At 46.1% G+C, this 20,252-nt stretch overlaps 1 protein-coding gene across 1 annotated transcript in view; it reads left to right on the top strand.

Moving 5' to 3' along the window:
- Window positions 1–20,252, top strand: part of USH2A (usherin) — a 4,817,015-nt gene that overhangs the window by 4,651,088 nt on the left and 145,675 nt on the right. The window contains exon 68 of the mRNA XM_069608572.1: window positions 3,765–3,941. Coding sequence (XP_069464673.1) covers window positions 3,765–3,941 — 177 coding nt within the window. The remainder of the gene's footprint in view (window positions 1–3,764; window positions 3,942–20,252) is intronic.

Raw genomic sequence — 20,252 nt, 5'->3', positions numbered from 1 at the left:
GTCAGCACGCATACGCGATTTCATTGGACCAAAGGCCCTTAGCGCGTAAGCGCATCTGTGATGTTTCACGCACGGGCGTTTCCCTGGCAGGGCTTGTAGATCCCACGTGCCTTTACATTGCTCTGTACGTGCCTTTCGTGGGGTGCGGTGCGTGTGTTTTCCAGCCGTTGGGGTTCACACGCTATTACTTCACAGCGGGTGTTGGCTACGCGTTCTTCTACACGCAAGGCAGACGGTGAGTGGTAGCCCGCTCCCCCAGGCCGATCACGTGTGAAACTTCTCGCGCACCCCTGCAATACACGTAGCCCGCTCCCCCAGGCCCGATCGCGTGAAAAACTTCACGCGAACCCCTGAAATACACATAGCCCGCTCCCCCAGGTCCGATCGCGTGAAAAACTTCACGCGAACCCCTGAAATACACATAGCCCGCTCGCACAGGCACAAAAGCAGTATGGGACATTCGTCATTGCTGTATATTGGCGCTTTTGTGATGCGCAGGGACGCTACCGCCTGCCTTCGTGTGGCGGACGTGTTTAGGCCTGTGCGTGTCTTTGGCCATGCACGGCTTTGCCCTATTCGATTCCATGAATACGTGTGGTTCGCGTGCGTGTGGGCATTCCGTCTGCTTCCCAGCAGTACCTCCCAGTTACACCCTTATTTTCGCGCGTTGTTCCCCATTCCGCGCGTTACGCCCCATGTTCCGCCCCCTTTTTGGTGTGTGCACCGAGGTTGTGCTCTTTCACTGTGCGCGTCGTGCACGCCGTTCGGGATGTTTCAGTGACGTGTGCGCCATGCACGGGTTTGGCGCACATTCCGAGGAAAACACGCGCAGGAACTTCCATGAATCACACGCGTGCGCGTGTGCCTGTTTTTTCACGCTTCGCCTGCTTGCGCTACTTTTTTCGGCGCACGTTGGTTCCATGAATCGACCCCTTGGTGTTGTCCAAATTTCACTAAACCGCGAGATGTATTTCACAACATTAAAACTGGAAAAAGCAGATTTTGAAAATGACGCACCTTCCAGACTTCTAGCACATTCTGTCCAAGGTCATCCCATCTTGGTTATCTGCTTGAGCCAACTGCCAATTATTTTTTTTTAAATCCTTTGAACACCACTATTAGAAACTTTATATTCCTACCATTTAAACTGCCAAATCACTGCATACTGGTTTCTGCCCAATGCACTTCTTTTTGCTTAACACTTCTAAACCTTTATGGGGCTTGTTTTGCTAATGGATCACTTGCTGTTGATGAGCTCCTGTGTGTGCCAAGGTCTGGAGGGTCTATGTTGGTTGAGTAGACATCTCAGTGGAGCGTGCATGTTGGTGTTCTCAGTGTCCCTGAGTGTGCTGAGCTGGGTGACATTCTCTGAGGGGTCCCACATGAAGCCAATGCTGATGAGGATTATTTCCAGTCCATCCATAAGCTCTTGAAGGAGCCGTTGGGTATCTTGGTTGGTGTGGGTTGGCTCTAGATGTGAAGAGGTGTTGGATGGAGCAGGATGGGGATGGCTGCATGGTCTGACCTGTCCAAGGTTTGAGGGTGGCATATGGTGCCTGGAGAAGTGGTGACTACCAGGTGGATTACTTGTTGTGGGTTGGGTCTCTGATGAGTTGATGGATGTCCATGGTGTCAAGCAGTTATAGATGATTCTCTCTGATTAATTTGGTGAGTTGGCTTCTGGGAAGGTTGTGGTCTCTTGGGAAGATGCTAGTTCTGTTATGGGTGGATGGTGATATGATGAGGTCTGTGAATCCATTGATAAAGGCCTGTTTGGGTTTGGATGGCCTGTCAATCAAGTGGAAGGACACTATTCAAGAATGGGTGTGCATGAAGTTGTATGTGAGGAGGTCCATGGATGTGGGTGTGGTGTCCTCCTGAAGGGTACATATCCATATGTATTGTGGCTAATAGCGAGCCTTTTCCCAGTGTCCCTTTAGTGGTCCTCGCATTGGATGATGTAACCTACGCTGTCAGAACATCCAGGATATGTGTGAAGGTGGTAGATAGCCATACCACTGTGATACCAAGTGCATCTAGGTTGTGAGTGGCAATTAGGTTAGCAGTACGTGTTGCATGTAGAACTGCAGAGTGAGTATTGTGGAGTATGCGGTTGTGTGTGTCTTTTGGAGGTAGTGTGTTGATCGTGATAAGTGGATTGTGTATGAGGATCTGTGTGTTGGAGGTGCATGGGAGTGGGATGCAGACTGAGGTTTTGCATATGTGAGTGGAGTGGGGATCTGAAGGGTTGAGGGAAGTGTGATGCATTTACTGTTGGCCTAACTAGGATGCATGTAGCAGGGGTCCAGTCGCTTTCAAGGTGCCTGCAGGGCTCCCCCCTGCTTAGCTGGCCCCACGACATGGCTCGCCTCATCACTGGCTCTACAAAATGTGAAACCATCATCCCACCTGCGTGAATTACACTGTCTCCCCATCCCAGGTAGAATCATGTTCAAAAGCAAGCCCCTCACCTGCAAAGCAACCACTGCCAGTATGCGGACCTACCCAAATGCCAAACAAAAACATTGGGTGGCAGATGGTCATCTCACAGTAAGGCCATCTCTAGACTGGAAACTAGACTTCCTTGCAAGAAGTAAACTATGAAACAGTCATTCTCATGCTATGCTCTGGTTTTGTGGAACTCCATGGCAGTAGGGATCTGGACTGTTCAAGGTCTCCTTCCATTTAGGAAATAACTGAACACCTGGGTTCTTCCTGCAACACTTTGGTGTCACCTACATTGCATTTCCTGCTATCTTGTGCACTCCTCCATCTCTATAATGGACTGTGATCATTATTACTGATTTTTAATTGATGTTTTGTTAAATTCTCACTAGCAATGCTATGCATCATGACCTTTACAACGCTGTGTAGGCTTCTGAGGTAGGTGCACGTTACAAATATAAAATACAATAATACTGGCAGTCTGGCAACCCTATTTTCACATTTCACAGAGTAATCCCAGTGCCTTGGATGACTTTGTCTTTCACGTTATCTTCTTGTAATAATAAGCAGATTGGCGCATGCATTACACTTTACATGCTTACACTGCCAAGACTGCAACTGAAGGGAATTACCTGTTTGCAACATTAGAAACATCATCGTTATAACCCACGTACTTCTGCTGATATATTATGCAATATCTCAACATACCACATTTAATAGAGGGAGACCGTGCAATCAACAAATTAACATTGTTTAAGTTTATTTTCACCAATGCAAAATGTAGAGTGTAATGGGAGAACCCCTGGGCCCTCTATGAGAAGGGGAATGGGGAGAGGAAAGGCAAACTCCTGGAACAGGGATTGGAGAAACCTGTGTTGAATGAAAATACACAGATCCGCTCTTTGGTCCTCAGTACGAGTTCAGCAATGCAGTACATTTTTGGTGGTAATTCTGTTACCACCACCTTTTTGGCGGCTGTGGAATTGCCACCAATTTTACCAAATTACTAAATTCAAAGATTAGGGGTGAAGTGGAGGATTTAGCTCTAGAATATAGATGTAGGTAAATCCTCCAAAAACCTAGTGCTAAATCTGCTGAACAGGGATGTATGCTGCATTACATAATCCCACAGTAAATCCACAGGACTGAATGGCGATAACATTAAATACGTTTGGAAGTAATTCCAACAGAAATGCCACCAAACATGTAATAAGAGCCATGGATGGTTGCTCCTCCCCTTTTCTTGTCTTGTGCATTGTTTCTGGCTAAGCTGAAAGCTGCACCCCTTAAGTGATATGAACTTGTCTTTTATTTTCCAGTGCCTACATACAAAGCTGCCTTTTCTGTTGCCAGTAACTTGTCTACAATCTCTCTGGATTGGGGTCAAAGCTTCCTCCTAAATGGGCAACTGAAGGAGTATGTGCTGACCGAGGGCGGACACCGGCTCTACAGCGGCTTCGACACCTCTATCTACCTCCGCAGGACCTCCGAAAAAAGTCAGTTTCCCTTCCCTGCCGTTGTCCCAAATAACTGCTGCTGTTTTCCAGTCATGACGGTGCAAACGTATTCAATGTAAAGCAAAGTAATACTTTTGAAGAAGACATCAGAGATTTCCTGTCTGATACTGCACTGGTCACCTGGCTACCCTCTGATTTCGAGCCCAAGTCCCTGCCCGCCCAGTTCCACACCTGCCCTACCTCCCGACAACCCTTGCACTTGGGTCTGTATCTGTAACCCTACAGTCCCTCTACCTGCACTTTTGGACACCTGCAGTCTGCACTTACCCTTGCACCTGCCACCTGCTGGCCGCACTTCTTATTATTGTTGTGATCCCATGTACAGCACTGCCCCTCCCCTTTGCCCTGGTACTTTTCCCTTCCTCCTCCCCTGCACTTGTGCAATCTCAATGTCACTTGGCCTAGTAAGATCGTTCTCTCTGTCCTCCCTCTGTTCCCCCTTCCTTGTCGAGCCTTGAAACACTTGTGTATAGGTGCGTTATAAATGCCATATCATATCAGAAGGCAGGACGACTTGTTTCTTCAAAACTTGTTTTTTTTGTTTGCTTCCTAATATCAATAGAAAAGCCGCGGTTCATAAAGGAAGAAGTGCTGAACCCTTCTCGGAGCAATGCAAATGGCAGTCCTCCCTTAAAATAGGTGATTTAGAAGCTGCAAGTGAAAACACAAGGGGCCTCATCAGGATTAAGGGGGTACAAGTAAAGCAGGCTGTAGCGGATTTAAATTATTTTTTACTGCACCACCATACTTCAAGTTTGTGGTACAATTGGAAGAAATACCTCTTGCCTTTTGGCTGGTGGTATTTCCTGCAGAACAATTGAGGATGTTCTGCAGGCGGATTTCCTGTCATCCAAACTCTGGCGGAGTTTTTCCAAACTCTGGCGGAGTCCATTAGGATTCCATAATGGGGAATCACGGAGAATGGCCACCACTCAGAACATGGCAGATTTGCCACAACAATGAGTGCTGAAATCAGTAAACAAGTTTGGCGGAATGACCATGTAATTCTGCCAAATGTATTATGAGGACTAGAATGGCTTTATCCATTCTTTATGTATGTTTGTATCTTTTCATTTGTTCCGCATCTGGATCAGAGATGCTGTACATGGAACCTTCTGTGCACAAGTGGCAGGAGGCTGCAGATGAACCTATGCGGACAGAGATCCAGTGGATATGCATTGGGGTGTGGTAACAACACCCCACAGTCACTGTCCTTGAGCCCCTTAAGTGTGTGTTTGTGTGGTAGGAAATTAGGGTTAATATCCAGGTACCGTTCAGGGCAAAGGACATGCTTCTTACAGTTCATCCTAAATGCCAGGAGAACCTCATGTCTGGAACATAATTGGACAAACTCATGTGTAGAACAGATATATGACATGGATTTTCACGAATACAGTTGGCCTGATAGGGATGGAGCACAGTGGGGCCACTTTGCAGTATTGCAACATGCGATTCAGTCACTGAATTTGATCTAATACTCGAATCAGTATTTCTCTACACAGCATGAGCTGTTGATTTTAAATTTCAATGCAGTAGCTCTCGGTTGCATTGCTATACATTGCATATCTCTATAGACGACTTTACATTTAAGCTGCAGTCACGGTATTGTGGGAAGGTGTGCATTATATTGTATTACAAGCATGATTGATCAGTCACTATGCTCAGGGGTTTAAGTGTATACACTTTAAAACCAGAAACGCGTTTTAATGGTTTGTTCCTGATCTGCGCACTATCGCATAACAGAACTTGAGAATGGAACACTGCATACAGCTTTTTCAAAACATTGCTCCCCACAACTGCAATTTATGTGTCTATTTGAATTTGTAAAGTGCAAAAAAACAACCCGTTAAGTGTATCACAGCTATAAATGTCTGCCAGTGCAACCTTTTCTAGGGCAGGGTGACATGTGCCCGCATTCGAGTGGTAGTGACTACCCCTGGCTGAACAATGGCCTTGCTTGCACCGATGAAGAGTGTTTTATCATATTCTAATTGGTCTCGAATCATGGCCTAGGTGATGGTGGCACAGCTAGCCTTCGATAACAAATGAGGAACCTGTCTTCCTGAGATTGCAGCTGGAAGAGTTGATGATGGATTTGGCATTAGTTGAGGTTGACCTGGTTGAATCTAAGATCACAGTAAAGAAAATACCTTCTCTTGGGCAGGAATTCTTGCATCAGATACTGGGAACCAGGGGTATAATATTTTCATGTTATCCTTAAGATGGTCTGAGCGTATCAAAATGAATTCAGTTTTGTTCTGGTTTAAGACCGAGCCAGCAATCCTGCACGCATGGCTCAATGACGTCAACTGAGCATACAGGAACCTTGCAGCGTAAGGAAGAATACACCCACGTTTCAATGGATTGGCTCTTTAGCATCAGCAAGCTAGGTACTGTCATGTCATGTGATTTGCCCTAGCCAATGACACAGGTTAATTCGAATGATAAGGCTTACAGTTCATCCCACAGTACCTCTGGAGTCATTTTGGTCCCTGAATATCACATGGGAGTCTTGTAAATACATTCTCACAATGTACTGAATTACCTTTGGTAGTAACTTTATCCATCAACTAACTTAAATTGTGTTAATTGTACTTACACACCCAATCCACCCTTGCAGTGTTAAGCCATGAGCTTGGCCAGGCTACCAAAAAGAGAGCCACCCATTCTTTAGAGATGCTTTGCCAAATTTGTTTGTTGGCAGTCTTCCTTCATCTGAAATCTGATCACCTGTTTCTCTCTAACTGTAAATTGTCACTATTGTGATATGTTAATGTTGTTTGCTTCGGATTCAGTTTACGAATATTCTATTAACAATACCCGTGTGTCACGATATAAACAATGTTGTTAAAATATACTCGCATAGGGCGACAAAATCTATTGCTGAGCCTGGGCATGGCTCCTATTGAAAGCCATTAGCAACAATGACATGTTTAAATGCTGTATCCCTCTGTGGTGGCATCAAGGCAGTGGGGAAATGAAATCATGTCTTGCTTCTCCGATGTCATGGAAGAACTGTAGGGCACTTCACGGCATCACGCTGGCAGAACAAAAGGGCACAGATCATGGAGCACTCTCGTGAAAGCTGGATTTGTGCACGGTGATGGCGGCATGACTTGGACACAGAGGCCACCTTCAAACCCGCAGCTGTGATGGCTCCTGCACTGTTAGAGACCACCACTAAACTGGACAGTTGGCCTCCGAGGACTGCTGCCAAGAGTGGTCGTTCTTACTGACACTGCCAGAACCTTGGTTCTGTCAAGGTCTGAATCTGTGACGCACTCAGTAAGAAAGCCCTCTCAGACACAACAATGAGAGGGAGGCAAAGAGGGAGGACAATGAAAAGCTTGAATAGGTGGTGGACAGTGGCAGAATATCAGGATTGTTTCCTTTCCTCTTCAGGCTGCTGGTGGGGAGAGGCGAGTTTCGTGTGGCGAGACACCATGTACTAGTTGTATCTTGTAGTGCTAGTGAAGGGCAGGCTAGCAAACAAGAATGGTGAAGAAAAATGGCAGGTGGCCAGGTATTTTTATTGCGATAGTGCCAACCATCTTCACCATTTGTACTGCAGGACCATCGGTCATAGTCAACATGACATTAAATACCTTCAGCAACAGGGATTTATTTTAACACTGTGGGCCTCATCACGAGTTTGGTGGTAACCCTTAAATCTGGCAGTAGCGCTATTACCGCCAGATTTAAGCTCTGAGCTGGGGAAAAATCCGCCAAATATTCGCGGTCATATTGCTGGTGGGAAATCCGCCAGTGGTATGAGCGTGAAAATTCCTCATTGAATGGGGCGTTCCCAAATGGGCTCAGTGGGGACTTCCATTACCGCCAAACCTGTGATCCGGCGCTAATAGCACCGGGGGGTTTGGCAGTAGGGCAGAAAGCGCCAGCGCTATTAGTGCCGGCGTTACCGCCCAACTCGTGATGAGGCCCTGTGTGTCATGCTTGACATCAAAGACAACTCAACCCTCACTCTGTTTGTCTATCTGATTTCACAAAAACCTCCCAGTGGAATATATTTCTGTTGTTCTTATGTATTATTGCACTTCTCATTTGCAGCATGTTGCAGCTGGTTTGATCTAACAAACAGCTCTGACTGACATACCGTCCTAAAAATAGGACTGCAAGGCCCTGTAAACATTCTTTTGGATGTTTGAGCAGACAAAAAGGTCTCTGGAAACGTGTGCTACTTCACACAACTAAGTTTGATAACTGGGAGAATTTGTAGCAGCGAATCATAACTCTGAAATCTGTGAGAGGTGTTTGTGGCAGCGAATCAGCGTCCTTAAACCACTGAAGAGAGATTTGGGACCGTTTGAGTCTGTTAATGGCCGCCCCACTTACCATTCTTTTGTGGGCTTTTCTGGGGTGCAGTAGAGGAAGGAACAGGGGGAAACCACGACTGAAGAGAAAAGGTGAGTGCACTAGTGACATGTATTTCAAATTAAACAGTGGGGCTTTTTTGTAACATGCTATTGATTTTTGCGTTTTTACTTTTATTTTAACACTTCTTTACATTTCCTTTATACCTTACTAATATCAAGTGTAGCTATAAGACCCACAAGCTTTGACCACTTTCTACGCTTTGTCCACACCGTGGACTGCTTAGAAACAGAAGAGCTTTGGAATGGATTGTCGGCAGGAAAGGAAACCGCTCTATCTTTAGAGGTTTTATTGTTTTTAGCCAAAATAGAACCAACTATTAACGATCAACCTCTTTGAAAGAGGGGGAGGGTGAATGAATTGACTTAATGTGAAGAGGAGGGATTAACTATGTTGAGATTAGAAAGTTGAGTTTACATACTCAAATCTTCTTTTTTCATCTCTCTCTCCCTTCTGTCCTTTCTCCTTCTTACCCGTTCTTAAAAATTCTATCTGCTTGCTTTTTCATAATTTAGTACGCTCTTTTCTGTTCTTTTCTTTTTTTCTTTCTGTTTTTTGGCATTTCTTTTGTTTTCAGACTCCTAATCATTTTAGGGTATCTTAATACATGTATGCTGAATTTTATAAGAATTGTATAAGAATTGTGCTGATGAATTTATTATGTATTCTGTATATTTTTTTTTTTAGATTAATTGTGAACTTGTATGAATATGCATAGGGAACCTTTTAAGAATTGTATTTAATTTCTATGCACTGTGAAAAATCACATGTTGATTCAGTCACAAATAAAGGGAAAAAAAAGAACCCAAAAAAAAGACGGCTTTGTTGCCTCCCCATTACGGGTATATCTCAAGCATCTGGATACAGCTGGGTGTCCCACACTGGATATCACGAGGGATCTATAGGCTGCACTATTGCTGGGTTTGCGTTCAGCAGAAATACTCTGTACTGGATCAAAGAGCACTCTCAAAATGTCTGCCAAATGCATAGGGTGATTAGTAGGAAAGGTCCAAAATGACTGAGTGGCAAGGAGATGATTACCAACCAAATAGATCTCTGAGATCCATTACTGCTGTGATCCTATAACCAACCACAGCAGGTAAAGTGGAGAGCGGCTTCAGAATTGTCTTGCTTTATTACACGGCACACGCCAGCCAGGGAACTCCTTCCCCTACAATGAATGTGGTGCACAATAAAACGCTTTTTATTTTTAGTATACTATGGATTCTTTTTGAGTAGGCCTCCAACCCGTCTCGCACCCAACCTCCACCAGCACCCCCTGTCACAATGGACTAGGAACCAGGCCGGTGTGTATGAATAAGATATTTCATTAATTTATTCTTCAATGTAAATGAGGATAATCAAAATACAAGAACCACCAAAATTGTGGCAACACAAATGCAATATCCTATCAAGAGCGACCAGGTTGAAATACACTTGCTTTTGTTTTAATGACCAAACAGGAAAATAATGATTCCACACAAAGTGATAGCACCTACAGTTAAGCACTCCCCCCTGCAACACCAACCACTAAACATCAATTGGACTTGATTCCTTTGAATGAAAGGCAGTGGCAAGGAGTAGGAATATAGTGTCATCTGCAATCGCCACCGCGGTTGGCGGCTCCTTCCACGTTGGAGACTGCGAACCGGCAGATAGGGATTGCAGTCCCTTCTTTGTTTCTGGTATAGGCCCATTGGCCGGGCGCAGGGCTGCCGGGAGTTAAATTCTCCTTCCTCCCGGCAGTTGCTGCATTTCAACCTCGCTGGTTCTCGCTCCAGCTACCCTGGTTCCTTCGCTCTGTTTAGTGGCTCCTCCTGTTATCCTCTGCCTGCTTCGGCTTCTGCAGCGGATCTTGTTGTTGGCTTGTTTGCGCTCCCCTAGCGAATCTGTTTACCTACTTTTCTTCTGTCTCTCTGCCTTCTCCTCTGGCAGTGGATCGCCCCTCATCCTTTTTCTCTCGCTGATATTTCGGCGATCCCTGTGTTCTCTCTTTTCCCCTCTCAGTTGCTGCTTCAGCGGCTTGCCCTGCTTTTCTCCTTTGCTGCTACCCTCTCCGTTAGCGGTCCTCCAGTTTTCCCTTTCTCACTTCCTCTTTCTCTCTGGGCCGTGTTCTCGGGGCCTGGTGGTTCGGCAGTACCATTCCCTCCACGGCTGCCGGTTCTCTACCTCGTAGGGATTCCTCTACTCAACTGCAGTAATCTCCTCAGCTACCGGAGTGTGTTCCTCGTCATCCTTCAGGCGCATTTCGGCACTTCTTCATACCGGCAAGTTCTGCCTTGGACTTTCACCTGCCTACGATCTCCTCGCTAAGGGTTTTTTCCCCGTGTGGGTTTTTCCCTGATTTTCCGTCCTGCTCCCGGAAGAGGAGTCCCGGGACGGCTGTCCAGTCAGCGGTCACTGTGGCTTCACTCCGAGACAGGCAAGTGCTACCAAAAAAGGGAAGAGACTACCTAAGCCGGCGGGATCTACTAGATACAGACAACTCAGGATGTTCAGGTGAGGAGAGTGTGGAGGTACGGGAGGACAAGGGGGTTCAGAAGCATAAACAGTCACAGATTGAAACGCCAAGAGTTATCAAGATGTCAGCTGAAGAACAAGTCGAGGAGCTATGGAAGGCTTTCCAAGCAATGTCGCTGGAATTACAGGGTGTTAAGACCGAGAACACCCTCCTTAAACAGATGGTAGCAGCCAGGGAACCCTCCCACCCTCCAGAACTACCCCCTATGGTCCTTTCTTCAGGAAAGTTCGATGGTTCACTTAAGAGAGTGAAGGAATTCCTGGAGGCCTGTACCATCTACTTCACCTTCAGACCTCATACTTTTTCTACGGACCAGGCCAGAGTGGGGTTTCTTATCTCCAATATGACGGGGAACGCTTTGACCTGGGCCACTCCATTGGTGACAAGTGGTAATGCCAGTCTGCAGGACTTCTCTGGGTTTCAGAACTTATTAAAACAGACCTTTGAACGTCCTGAATGATCTTTTTCCGCATGTGAAGATTTGCTTGATGTAAGACAAGGTACTCTAGATGTATTGACATACATCTCATCCTTCAAGACACTGGCGGCAGGGGCTGGGTGGCCCGAACAGGCGCAGTATGCTATTTTCAGGAGGGGTCTCAGAGAAGAGATCAAGGATGAGTTAGCCAGATCTTCCCGCTCTCCCACTTTTTCAGATCTACTCGCTGCTGCTCTACACATCGAGTTCCGTCTCCAAGAGAGAAGGACAGAACGCCGGAAACAAAAAGGATCGGGAATTCCAGTGGACTTCCCCTCACACTCTTCCTCTGGACGCTTCTCTTCTAACCCAGCTGACGAACCAATGCAAATCGGTGCCACAAGAGCACCCCTGTCTTCTGCCGAGAGATGACGAAGAAGAGAGAAAGGACTGTGCGCTTATTGCAGTTCCGACCAACATGTCCTCAAAGACTGCTCTGAAATGCCAGAGAAGAAGGCGGGAAACGATTACCCCCGGCGCCAATAGGGACCAGTGTCCGGGGGAATTCAGATCTTCTTCATCGTCCCTACGTGACTCTTTCAGTGTCGGCCTCAGAATCTCAAGATGATTCCAGACTGATGGTTTTATCAGTCCACTTGCTCCTCAAGGGTATACCGGTGGAAACACTGGCCTTACTGGATTGCGGAGCGGCAGGCAACTTTGTGGACACTCTGTGGGCAGATAAGATGTGTCTAACACGGATATCCCGGAAGGAAGGTCAGAAGGTGGAAGGAGTCGACGGTACACTTTTATCTTCCGGACTTATCACTCATACCACAGAGCAGCTTTCTTTGGTCATCAATCAACACACGGAGGTCCTGCAATTCGACATCATTAGGGCCGCTCATTTGCCCACTACTTTAGGTATTCCTTGGCTTCGCAGGCACAACCCTCGCATCAATTGGACCGAAAACCAACTGAGCCTTTGTTCCCCCTACTGTACTGCCAACTGTCTTCCGTCAGAAGCTAGAGAAGATCAACAGTCTGTTAGGGTTCTCTCCAATGATCATGTGGGGATTCACACTCTCCCCAACTTTTGTGCTGAATACTCTGAGGTGTTCCAAGAGAACCTTCACGCTCGACTACCTCCCCATCGGCCAGAAGACTGCTCGATTGATCTCGAACCTAATGTTCTGGTTCCATTTGGGCGAATGTTCTCGCTTACCCAGTCAGAAAAGAAGGTACTAAGGAGCTATTTGGACACAAATTTGGAGAATGGGCTTATCCGCCCTTCAAAGTCTCCCGCCTGTGCATCTCTATTTTCCATCAAAAAGAAAGACACCACCGATCTCCGACCTTGTATTGACTACCAGGGTCTAAACAAGGTGACCGTTCGTGATCGGTATCCCATGCCACTCATAACCGACATCATCGAAGCTGTGCAAGGAGCGCGGATTTTCACCAAGTTAGATCTCAGGAATGCATACCATCTGCTCCGCATAACCGAAGGGGACGAATGGAAGACGGCCTTTCGTACCCCATACGATCTTTGAGTATAGGGTGATGCCGTTCGGATTGGTGAACGCACAGGCGGCGTTCCAAAGATTCATGGACAGGATATTCTCGGATTTACTGTCGGTCTCAGTCATAATCTACCTTGACGATATCCTTGTTTGCTCCCCCAACATAAAGGAACATGTCAAACACGTCACCCAGGTGTTGTCTTGGCTCCAGGAGAACCAGTTGCTAGTCAAGGCCGAAAAATGCGAATTTGCAGTATCCTCACTACATTATCTCGGATTCGTCCTTTCTGAAGAATGAGTCGCCATGGATCAGACCAAGGTTGAAGCCATTCTCGACTGGCCAGCCCCCACTTCTGTTCGGGAGTTCCAAAGATTCTTGGGACTAGCAAACTACTACCGACGATTCATCGGTAATTTTTACGATGTGGTGTACCCCATTACGCGACTGCTCAAGAAGGAGGCATTCCCGTTTTCCTGGTCGGATGAGGCCGGAAAGAGTTTCTGTTATCTTAAAAGCCTTTTTTGTTCTGCTCCCATTCTCCAGCACCCAGATTAAACACGACCATTTATCCTGGAAACGGACGCTTCGGCGGTCGCGGTAGGAGCCGTTCTTCTTCAGACCATGCAGGATGTAGAACATCCGGTGGCGTATTTATCAAAAACTCTTTCTTCTAGTCAACTCAACTATTCCGTGCTAGAAAAGGAGCTATTGGCCATGAAAATTGCCTGTGAAGAGTGGCGATATCTGCTATTAGGAGCCAGACATCAATTTCTGATCAGAACCGATCACAAGAATCTCAAGGTTCTACAAGAATTGGAGTGTTCAAATTCCAAGCAGGCTAGGTGGGCACACCTTTTTGCACAGTTCGAGTTCCAAGTCACATATATCCCTGGATCCCAGAACAGTTTGGCAGATGCCTTGTTGCGCAAGGATTCCACTAACGAGCACACTGCCATCAGGAATGAGTCCATGTTTAACCGCAATCAGATTTTGGCTTTCTTCGGTTCTTTCCTTCAAGAGGTTAAGACAGCCCTAGTTCAAGAAATGCCTCGAATGTCCTTACGCCTTACCTCTCCTCTTCAACAAAAAGGGGGCTGGCTTTTCTACAAAAGAAGATTGTACATTCTGGCGGGTCCCCTACGCACTAAGATCCTGAAGTGGAGTCATGACTCTCGCTCCGCCGGACATAGAGGAGCCGATAACACTCTTGAGCTCATCTCTAGAACTTTTCTTTTGCCAAACGCGAAGAAGGAGACCTATGAGTATGTCAAAGCCTGTCCGATTTGTGCCAGAGCCAAGTATCGCCTGGGGAAACCATTTGGTCTGTTGACTCAGGTCGAACTCCCTGTTCGTCCATGGGGATTGATCTCCACTGATTTCATCGTCGACTTACCAGTCTCTGAAGCCTGTACCTGCTTCATGGTTACAGTGGATGCTTTTTCTAAGCTGGTGCATTTCTCCCCTCTTCCAGGTCTGCCCACTGCTGCCAAAATGGCAGAGGTTTTTTCTCGGGACGTTTTCAAGCTGCATGGTCTTCCCGATAAGATAATTTCCGATCGGGGTAGCCAGTACATCTCAAAATTTTGGACTGCCTTGTGCAACCGGTTGGGCATTGAAAGGGCTCTGTCTTCGGGTTTTCACCCGGAATCTAATGGTCAGATGGAACGCCTCAACGCTACTCTGGAGCAATACTTACGGTGCTACTTCACCCAACATCAAGACAACTGGCTCTCATTACTTCCTACTGCTGAATTCTCTTATAACAACACCAGGCATTCTGCCACCGGACTCTCTCCTTTCTTCTGTACTTATGGGGTTCACCCCCTTCTGTGTTTCCAGATGTTCCCGAGTACACCAACTCCCCGGCAGCGGAAGAAGTCTTAGGAAACATCAAGGATGCCCAGTCTTCCGCTATCCGGAGTCTGGAGGCCAGCCGTCAACGGACAAAATCCTGTGCCGATCGACACCGCAAAGATTGTCCGACCTGGGAGCCCGGTGATCAGGTGTGGCTATCCACCCGGTTTTTGCCCAGATGGACACGGCCTTCTAAATTATCTCCTCGATTTCTGGGTCCTTTTCCCATTCTCTCAAAGGTGAATCCAGTGGCTTATCGTCTCCGGCTTCCGTTCACTCTTTGCTGAATTCACCCTGTTTTTCATTCTTCTCTTCTCAAGCCATACTATCCTGATCTTCACCACAGACCCATTCCTAAGTCTACTCCGGCACTTTCTCCGGAGTCGGATGAGTATGAGGTATCTCGTGTCCGCGATTCCAGATTTTATCGTGGGCGTCTTGAATACCTTTTGTCCTGGAAGAGCTACCCTGAGTCAGAGGACTCTTGGGAAAGGGCTTCTCAGGTTCACGCACCAAGACTGCTAGCCCAATTTCACTGCCGTTACCCAGGGAAGCCCGGGGCGGCAAGGTGGGGAGAAGGGCATACTGTCATCCGCAATCGCCACCGCGGTTGGCGGCTCCTTCCACGTTGGAGACTGCGAACCGGCAGATAGGGATTGCAGTCTCTTCTTTGTTTCTGGTATAGGCCCATTGGCCGGGCGCAGGGCTGCCGGGAGTTAAATTCTCCTTCCTCCCAGCAGTCGCTGCGTTTCAACCTCGCTGGTCCTCGCTCCAGCTACCCTGGTTCCTTCGCTCTTTTTAGTGGCTCCTCCTGTTATCCTCTGCCCGCTTCAGCTTCTGCAGCGGATCTTGGTGCCGTCTTGTTTTCACTCTCCTAGCAAATCTGTTTACCTACTTTTCTTCTGTCTCTCTGCCTTCTCCTCCGGCAGTGAATCTCCCCTCATCCTTTTTCTCTCGCTGATCTTTCGGCAATCCCTGTGTTCTCTCTTTTCCCCTCTCAGTTGCTGCTTCGGCGGCGGGCCCTGCTTTTCTCCTTTGCCGCTTCCCTCTCCGTTAGCGGTCCTCCAGTTTTCCCTTTCTCACTTCCTCTTTCTCTCTGGGCCGTTTTCTCAGGGCCTGGTGGTTCGGCAGTACAATTCCCTCCACGGCTGCCGGTTCTCTACCTCGTAGGGATTCCTCTTCTCAACTGCAGTAATCTCCTCAGCTACCGGAGTGTGTTCCTCGTCATCCTTCCGGCGGATTTCGGCACTTCTTCATACCGGCAAGTTCTGCCTTGGACTTTCGCCTGCCTACGATCTCCTCGCTAAGGGTTTTTTCCCCCATGTGGGTTTTTCCCTGATTTTCCGGCCTGCTCCCAGAAGAGGAGTCCTGGGAAGGCTGTCCAGTCAGCGGTCACTGTGGCTTCACTCCGAGACAGGCAAGTGCTACCAAAAAGGGAAGAGACTACCTAAGCCGGCGGAATCTACTAGATACAAACAACTCAGGAAGTTCAGGTGAGGAGAGTGTGGAGGTACGGGAGGACAACGGGGTTCAGAAGCATAAACAGTCACATATAGGGAGAACATTGATTTTGGGGTGAAGCCCACCACCACAATATGGGAAGTCAGCAAAGCAAAATGGAAGAATGGGTTTTTATTATTCTCACAACTGCTAGGGGACAGACTAGAAGAACATGTGTGCTGCTTACATTTAGGAAACAGGCAAAGTTTTAGCGAATACTAATCAGCACACCAGAGAAAATAGAAAAAAAGTAGGAAAATTGTTTTTTGAGAGAAATCAAATACAAAGGGAAAATACAGCGGCAAATGGAAATTCATTTACACTGAGACTTATAATGACAGGTAGGCTCTGGGAAAGGGGGTTGGCTCACAAAAATAAAATCGGTTTGGTTTCAGGCTGACAGATGCAAAGAGGAATGACATTGTCAAATAAAAATTTGTTTAGCAGGGCATAATTTAAACACTGGGAGAAATGTGTTTTTCAGCTCACAAGAGGATTCATTCTTTTGGGCAACATTTTAATGACTATAACAATTAGCAAAAACACTTGGAAAAACATTGGTGGTTTCGAATGCAACCAAACCCAATCCTGTGAAATTCAATGGAGGACTGAATTGATTTACTTACAACAATACTAATGATTTACACAGACAAATGAGGGATTTTCTAAAGGGGATATGCTAACATACACAGGCAAATAAGAGTTTCTTCTATGGTGAGATGACTGAACTACACTGGCAATTGAGATTTCAATGGGGAAGTATTGGATGCACTGCTACAAAAATAAACGGCTTATGCAATTTAGTGCTGGGGTTACTGCTACTTACATAGCAAGCCTTTCTTTAAGATTCAGGAAAGCCAGCTGCATCTCAGGGCACTCTGGAAAGATAATTCAGGGCTCTGGTCACTGCACTCTGAAAGATGTTAAGTTTCAGTAGCCTTCTCTCCGTCCTTCTTTTTTGTCTTCCCCGGTTGTTGTGTCTGTCTGTCTTGAGTCCTAGTACAGTCCCCCTTGTATTGCAGAAATGACATCACTACTTTTACAATCTAGAGGGAGTACCCTGCAATAATCCCTGCTGCTAGGATTGGATAGTTCCCCTCTCTCTCTCCGCCCCAGTCAGGATTAGCTTAGGGGTTTTGGAGCAACATCTGTCTTTTTTCGATTTGTCATCATCCTTTGTTCTCCTTACAACATTTTGGCAAAAACTAGTTATGTATCACAACTTCATAATTGTATAGCAATTGCCATATGAAACATATATTCTGTTTTAGGTGATCATGGGAAATTAGATAAACCGACCGCCAAATCCGTACGGTGTAGCATGGCCATGTGGCACATTTTTGTCATTTTCATAACATGTACAACAGTTATGAATATGTAAATTATCAAGCATATTCCTAATCTCATTTTCCACCTTTGACCCACTCTCACATTTGTAACATGTTCAAATAAGCCAAAATTCTAGCCTAACTGGCCATTACAGTTCCCTGAGTCACAGGGAAATGCATTTCATGCCCCTAAAACTGCCTAGAAATTACAAGCAAAATGGCATAAAAACTAAATTAATCCTCAGTCTGATTGCTACTTAAAATGTATAAAAAGGAAATAGTCTTTTAAATTAAATGATGAGTGTTTCTGACAGCTAATGGGATGGCTGTGTCATCCCCCCCACAGCCATGTGTTCCCCATGGTCAGTCTGTGACCAGAGATTTTTTGAAATTAGTCTGGACTCTTGGAAGTGGGTGCAACAAGGATTCATACCTTTTAGTCTTGGTTCAGACAAGGATGGCCATCTTTTGAAGTCCCTACTTTCCTACCGGCCAGTCTTCAGAATAGGAACTTGTGACACCTTCAGCAGCATCACATTTTATTGTGGGGTTATTAGATGCGGGGTGTGACATCCAGCTGGAGTGGGGCTTTTCATTGTGAAGTTTCTGCACCCAACCAGGGCAGGTTTTTCCTGAAGTAAGTGTCTCTCCAACTGTCACTTGCGTTCTGTGGGGGAACCAAAATATACATTGCGTTGGTCAACCCACACATCCTGTTCTGCATTCCTGCCATTTTCCTGTGAACAGTGATATCATTTTCCATTGTGGCTTTTTAAAGCTGTTTTTATTTTGCAAACACATGTGCAGGTCGTTTTTGCTTCCAATTTTTAAAAATCCTGTTTTCCATGTCACAGGATTCTTTGATTACTCCTTCTTTTGTGAATTAAACTGCTGCTTGTCCATTGTTAATGCTGGGTAGCCCCCTTTCCCCATGGTTCTTTAATTTTTCATGAACAACAAAAGCAAAAGCCATGCCATTTTTGTTGTAGTGTTTAAATGCCTGCCATTCATGTGAAAATAAAAGCAAAAGCCAGGCCATTTTTTTTGCAGTATTTAAAATCCTGCCATTCATGTGACTGGGAAAGCAAAAGCCAGGCCGTTTTTGGTTGCAGTGTTTAAATGGCTGCTATTCATGTGAAAGGGACTTCTGTTTGGGGCCTTTAAATGCACCCCACAGAATACTTGTTAGTAGTAGAAATGTACTAAAAAATGTAGTGGAACTGTGACCCCAGAGGGAGACCCAATAGGCAGGAAGGGAGCAACATGCAACACATTGGTTGCAACATTCCAGTTGACAGCCAATCATGTTGAAACATATTTCAGTTTAGCCTTAACTGCTATTGGGCCTCATTACACGGTAGGCGGTAAGGGGTTACCGGTACCGGTAAGGGCACCGGTACCGGTAAACCCTTACCGCCTTACTACGAGGTCCCTTTGCGGGTCCTCCCTTAATGCCTGGTTTTTCCAGGCATTAAGGACGGGACCCGTAAAGGGACCTTGGTGCTAATTACGGTACCGCAATTTGCGGTACCGTAATTAGCTCCTTCCCCATTCCCATTATGCCCTATGGGGGCAAAAATGGGAATGGGGAAGTGCCTTGGTGAATGGGGAATTACCGCCCCCACTCACCTTGGAGTAGGACGGTAATTCTGCCATCCACCAAGGCGGACAGGGTAAAATATCGGCGGCAACCATGACGCTAATAGCGCCATGCCTACCGTGTAATGAGGCCCATTGAATGGTAAAGTAGAGAAGTGTGGTTTAACTTCAAAAAGAACAGTTCCTAAATGGTTAAAATGATTACAAAAAATAGTGGAACTGTTTACAGTAAGAAATAACAGTATTGGAACGCCACTCCCGACCATTCCTGCTTATTTCGACCACTGATACTGACCAATGAAAACGCTCATCTGTGCAACCCGCTCTCCATTGGCCTGAATAACATGCAATATTTCTCAAGCTCCAAACAGTGGTTGAAGTGTCCGGGGGCGGTTCAAAGCAGTGCTCCTCTACTTTTAAAAAAAACATTTTACTATTCCTATACTTCTATTTTAAAAAGAAACCGTTCCGGGATGGTTTTGTTTCAAAATAAAAGTGTAGGAAGAAGTTGAAACTTGAACATTTCCTTAAAAAGCAGGTGTGTTTGTTTGGGGGCTTGGTTTGCGCATCGTGGGGGAATTGGGAATGGGGTTTCTTGGGCATTGGGGCAGGCCAGCAGAGAACATAGCTCCACTACTTCCTTTCATACACTTCAAACACTCAAGTGAAATTTAAATTACTTACTAGCACCCGCTGAACTGATTAGGCGGGTAATTCCAATAGCTAATCTGCTATGTGCTATGACTTGCTTATCCACGTCACCCTATTTGCAACTATGCATTTTCCTATGCAGGTGGAATTTTAGGAATGTAGATGTAGTAAGGCAATGTTCCACGCTCACTTAGGTTACTTCTGGTAAGTTTATTGACAGTTCTTAAGTTGAAGTTACACAGGACATAGGACATAAGGATAGACAAACACCGGCTCCCATCACCAAGGCAGGGAGAGACCAACTTTCTCTAGATAGAACACTCACACATCAACATTCCACATGACATTATAAGCCACATCACTACATCAGCAGACTCAGGCACTATACAACAGTAGACCTGCATTTACATGTGAATGAAACATCTGTGGAATTGCACCCTGACTTTGTATTTTCCCTTCACCTACGTTACCACACAGCTGGCCGTTTAAGCGCTAATTTCCAC

The sequence above is a fragment of the Ambystoma mexicanum genome, chromosome 4q (assembly GCF_040938575.1).
Source record: "Ambystoma mexicanum isolate Mex_15411 chromosome 4q, UKY_AmexF1_1, whole genome shotgun sequence".
NCBI lineage: Eukaryota > Metazoa > Chordata > Amphibia > Caudata > Ambystomatidae > Ambystoma > Ambystoma mexicanum.
This window is presented reverse-complemented; position numbering and strand designations above follow the sequence as displayed.